The sequence below is a fragment of the Chiloscyllium plagiosum genome, chromosome 47 (genome assembly GCF_004010195.1).
Source record: "Chiloscyllium plagiosum isolate BGI_BamShark_2017 chromosome 47, ASM401019v2, whole genome shotgun sequence".
Taxonomy (NCBI): Eukaryota; Metazoa; Chordata; class Chondrichthyes; order Orectolobiformes; family Hemiscylliidae; genus Chiloscyllium; species Chiloscyllium plagiosum.
In genome coordinates, this window is record NC_057756.1 from 9650640 (window position 1) to 9656292 (window position 5653).

The window sequence follows — 5653 nt, forward strand, 5'->3', positions numbered from 1 at the left end:
ACCCGGGAGGCAACAAACCATCCGAGAGTCTCGCCCATGCCCACAGAATCGCCTGTCCGACCGTCTAACTAGAGAGTCGCCTATAACTAGCGGTCTCCTCCTCTCCCCCTTTCCCTTCTGAGCCTCAGAGCCTGACCTCGTGCCAGAGATCCGGTCACTGCAGCTTACCCCTGCTACCCCAACAGTATCCAAAGCGGTATACTTATTGTTTAGGGGAACGACCACAGGGGATCCCTGCACTGCCTGCTTCCTCCCCTTCCCACCTCTAACTGTTTCCCAGCTACCTCTGTTCTCTGGCGTGGCTATGTCCCTGTAGCTTCTATCTATCACCCTGTCAGCCTCTCGAATAATCCTCAGTTCATCCAACTCCAGTTCCAGTTCCCTAACTCGTTCTGTGAGGATCAGGATCTGACTGCATTTCCTGCAGATGAAGTCGGCAGGAGTATCGGTGGTCACCCCTACCTCGAACATCCTGCAGGAGGAACATTCCACTGCCTGCGCTGCCATTACTCTACACCTCGTCTCCAAAACAAGAACACTGAGTAGCTTACCTGTGGAGTTTAAAATTAGGTTAGAGGAGGAGGATGGGAGGGAGGCCCTGGGGTCCAGAACACACCCACTCAAATATCAATCACTTACCTTCCCGACCAGCTCTGCGCTCCAACCTCACTTCCGCCCAGCTCGCGCCGCTCTCTGCTGTGAAAAGACCTGATGATGACCTGATGGTTTGTGGCTTGTGCATGTGATGTCAGTTGAGGGGTATATGTTGGGCAAAATATTGTCCGGGATCTGTTATGTCCACCCTGGTAGGGAGATGGATATGCAATTTGCCGACGACTCTGAGGTATGACACTGTGACAGCGCAGTACTCCCTCGATTGCACACAAGGTTGTCTACTGATTTTTGTTCTTGGGTCTTGAACCTGGGCACTTCAGATTCAGAGGTATCCACTGCTCACATTTCTTGAATGGGAAAGCAGGCTATTGCAGACTCTGTAGCCTTGAAATAACACTGTTGCTAAAATGCACAGCAAATTAGGCAGCATGTGCAGAGAGAGAAGGCAGTTATCAGGATGTTTGATCGGTTTTGATGAAAAAGTCGTTGAAGTGTAAAGTTAACTATTAATCTGAAAATGTCAGCTCTTTTTGTCTGCATTCATATGGGTGCTGCCTTTTTGACTAGGTTGGTACCAGGAATGAAGGGGCTGTCATACATGGAAAGGTTGAATAGATTGGATTCGTGCACTTTGGAATAAAGAAGAATATTATTGAAATGTACACGGATCTTAAGGGGCTTGACAGAGATATTGAAGAAAGGTTGTTTGGAGACTCTAGGACAATAATCTCTGAATGGGGGTCATACTTTTAAAACAGATGAGAAATTTCTCCTGAGAGCAGCAAATCTGTAGAGCTTAGATTAGATTACTTACAGTGTGGAATTAGGCCCTTCGGCCCAACAAGTCCACACCGACCCGCAGAAGCGCAACCCACCCATACCCCTACATTTACCCCTTACCTAACACGACGGGCAATTTAGCATGGCCAATTCACCTGACCTGCACATCTTTGGACTGTGGGAGGAAACCGGAGCACCCGGAGGAAACCCACGCAGACACGGGGAGAACGTGCAAACTCCACACAGTCAGTCACCTGAGGTGAACCCGGGTATCTGGCGCTGTGAGGCAGCAGTGCTAACCACTGTGCCACCCGCTCTTTACTCTTGAGGGCTGTTGAGGCTAAGTCGTTAAATCTAGCTCAGCCTTGAATATACTTATGATCAGTGAAGGAATCATGGGTCACAGAGAAGGCAGGCAAGTCTGTTTGTGGTTCACCAGATAAACCGTCGTCTCGTTGAATAGAGGGGGTGACTTGATGGGCTGAATGGCCTGTTCCTGCTCCTATGTCTTATGGTCTGGTAGAGATGCCTGTTCAAGTGTACAGGACAATATCATAACCATTTTTCCTGTTTTGGCTATCTTTATTCCCTCAACCAAGCCAGTTGAGAGATGAGCTAATTGTACTTTTGTCATTACTTTCTGTGGGATCTTGCTGTGCCATGGGCAGCTTTTTGCTCAGTGATTTGCTTGTGGGGCATTTCAGTGTATATCGAGACTGCAAAATGCATAGTCGTTTCTCCTAAACTGAGCTCCTCCTAGTTACTAAAGACTGCTTCCTGAGGTAGTTGGTGAGTGGGAGCGGGGGGAGGCTTTGGGAGAGCAGAGGTGGTGTGGGTGAGGGAAGATGATTATGATAAAGCAGAGTGATGGGTGAGGAAAGGAGATAATGGTGGAGCGGAGGCGGTGGGTGAGGGGAGGGATGTGATGGGAGAGCGGAGGTGATGGGTTTCAGAAATTGGAATTTTTCGAATTTCAGAATAAGTCACAGTTTGGTGAAAATTGTTTTTAAAACGTACCGAAGAGGAGGCTTACTATGAGTACTATAGACCCGGAGACACAATTGAAGCCTGCCAGTGCTGGGTCACGCCCCTACATGTCGCATCTGAGTGACACGTATCGAGTGAGTGTGGAGTTGGGTTAACTTTGCATGCCAAACAACCTTGTTAATAAGAAAAGAAATTTCACAAAAAAACTTTGGCTTTCAGGATTTTTGGCTAAAGGGTTGTCCACCTGTACTTTTAATCTCTCTAAATCTTAATGCCTGACTTGAATGTCCTCTTAACTCAGAGTCCTCTGCCAATTTTGAAGACTCAGTGAAGAAATTCCTGTGTCTCCGTCCTAAATGGGCCTGCATTTATTGAGAACATTCCATTCCTCTAACTCCTCTCTGTCTGTCTGTGTCTCTCTCTCTCTCTCTCTCTTTTCCCCCCCCTTCCCCCACCCTGGTTAATGAAAAATTCCCTGTATAGCTGTTCAGGACATTGGTGAGGCCACATTTGGAGCACTGCATGGATTTCTGGCCACCCTACCAGAGGAAGGATGTTATTAAACTAGAAAGGATGCAAAAAAAAAGTTACAAGGATGTTACTGAGATTTCAGTTTAAAAGGAGAGGTTACATAGGCTTTTTTCTCTGGGGTGTAGGAAGCGGAGAGATTTATAAAATCATAAGAGGCATAGATAAGGTGAGTAGCCATGGTCTTGTTCCCAGCGTAGGTGTGTCCAAAACGAGAGTGCTCAGGTTTAAAGTTTGAGGGGAATGTTTTAAAAGGGACCTAAGGGACAGCGTTTTCATGCAGAGGGTGGTGCATATATGGAATGAACTGCTAGAGGAAATAGTGGACATGGGTGCAATTACAACATTTAAAAGACGTTTGGACAGCTACATGGATAGGAAGGGTTTAGAGGGGAATGGGCCAAGGGCAGGCAGATGGGACTAGTTTAATTTAGGAAACCTGGTCAGCATGGAAGAGTTGGGCTGAAGGGTCTGTTTCTGTGCTTTATGGCTCCATGACTATAGGAAGCATCCAACTTAAGGATTAACACGTGTATTGCACAAAGGTGAGTGTCTGGTCAGATGTCTGTTCAGAACAGTTAACAAAAACAGCAGAGAATAACTAAAAGGTTAATTAGTGGACTGAGATGAGAGTAATAGGAATTTTATTTTAAATGAATAGTGAAGTAGTTTCACAAAGAATGGAGTATGTGGAGTGAATTTTGATCTAGTGAGCAAGAATTGACAGTTAATTTTGGAGCAAATAGTGAAGATTGGGAGGCTGCAGTGAGAACCTGGCCTAACTGTATACCTGTGTGCTTGTTTCAGCCTCCACAGTGCGTCACCTGTACTTGAGGGGCGGTGTTGGAGTTGGCGCCATGACCAAGATCTATGGTGGGCGCCAACGGAACGGTGTGAAGCCCAGTCACTTCAGCCGCGGCTCCAAGTCTGTGGCTAGAAAGGTGCTGCAAGCTCTGGAAGGCCTGAAGATGGTGGAGAAGGATCCTAATGGGTAAGGGCTTTTGTAATTTTAAGGTCCCACTTGCAGCTGTACTGTACCGTAAAGTGGTAGATTCTTAAAAGCACCTTGTCCTGGCTTTATACTGCTGAGTGTAGCAACTAACCTGAGCTGCTTTCACCCATATTGTTAGTACAGTTAGTAAACAGCCCGTTCACAATTTTTAGAGAGGCATTCCCCATAGTTGTGGTTGAGTCTCTGCTCCGATGGTTGTGTTGCCTTAACGTGTGCTGTGATCACCCTTCTAGATTTTTGTTGTTGAAGCTCATGTTATTGGTTTAATTTCATTGAGTTTGACGGGTTTGTAAACTGATGCACTGGGCGGCAGCTCTCATCTGTCTGATTATTGTCCTCCCTCACCTGCTGCCACAGCATGTATCCGTGCAAAGTCTTGAATTTCTTTGGTCTGAGGTTGAGATTTTCTGCACTTTCCCTTAGTTTGATCAGCTGGGGGAACTTGAAACTCCAATATCCAAAACTCTCTGTAAATCTGTTGTTTCAGGTCACATTGCAGGGTTATGAATGTAGAGCCTTTGAAATGGGCAAACTCTGAGCAGCGTAGCTTGGTGTAGTTTGGAATAAAGTGCTGGCTTTTTAACACTTCAACTTTTCTCCCCCCTACAGTGGCCGCAGACTGACTCCACAAGGACAGAGGGATCTAGACCGTATTGCTGGCCAGGTGAGTACATTAAACTAGAATGCATGCTTGTTAAAATTTGAACAAAGGCTGGCTGTGCTGATTAACGATGCATTGTTAATGCTGTAACATTTTACAAAACTCCTAGAAGCAGTGAAATTGAGGAATTTCCCAGCACTGAAATTTGAAAGGGTTCAGAATAGATTTACAAGGGTTGGAGGATTTGAGCGAGAGGGAGAGGTTGAATAGACTGGGGTTGTTTTCCCTGGAGCGTCAGAGGCTGAGGAGTGACCTCAGAGGTTTATAAAATCATGAGGGGCATGGATAGGGTGAATAGACACGGTCTTTAGGGATATGGGCCGGGTGGTAGGTGCCTGGAACGTGTTGCCAGCAGAGGTGGTAGAGGCAGGCATGGTAGATTCATTTAAGATGCATCTGGACAGATGCATGAGTAGGTGGGGAGCAGTGGGATACAGATGCCTAGGAATTGGACGACAGGTTTAGACAGTGGACTTAGATCAGCTTAGGCTTGGAGGGCCGAAGGGTCTGTTCCTGGGCTGTAAATTTTCTTGTTCATTGGGTGGTGGCAAATGGGGCTACATCAGATTGGGATAGCTGGTCCTCATGGATGTGTACATTTCTATGAAGCGCTCACCCAGCCTTTAAGAGCACAAATTTACTTCCTTTTAAAATGCTTTAAATTAGATGATGCACAGGGAGTTGAGGTGTATACTTCTGATCAATTTGCTGCAGCAGATGAAAAATGTACCTTTTTTTTTTCTCTTGCAGGTCGCAGCAGCGAGCAAGAAACATTGAATGTGTGTATTGTTTATTTGAGAATGATTAAAGACTTCAGTTCTAACTGCTGCTTCGCTGGCTTATTCTATATCTTCTGCTAGTTGTTTGGATCAATAAAGGTTTCTATCGTGTCTCTCATGGATCATTGCCCAGTCACTCTTTGTAAAATGTTTCTTCATTGATGTGACGTGCTTTTGATGAGTCCACACATTCATTTCTTTGACGATAATTTTCCAAGAGTATGCTCTTTTGTTCTGAATTGTTGCCTCTAAAATGGTTTCCTTATCATTGACAGACTGCAGATTATTGTT

At 45.7% G+C, this 5653-nt stretch overlaps 1 protein-coding gene across 1 annotated transcript in view; it reads left to right on the top strand.

The window, feature by feature from the left end:
* rps19 (ribosomal protein S19) overlaps nt 1-5406 on the top strand; it is an 18240-nt gene extending 12834 nt beyond the window's left edge. The window contains exons 4-6 of the mRNA XM_043683290.1: nt 3718-3901; nt 4532-4586; nt 5334-5406. Coding sequence (XP_043539225.1) covers nt 3718-3901; nt 4532-4586; nt 5334-5360 — 266 coding nt within the window. The 3' untranslated portion in view covers nt 5361-5406. The remainder of the gene's footprint in view (nt 1-3717; nt 3902-4531; nt 4587-5333) is intronic.
* Nucleotides 5407-5653: the final 247 nt, after the last annotated feature.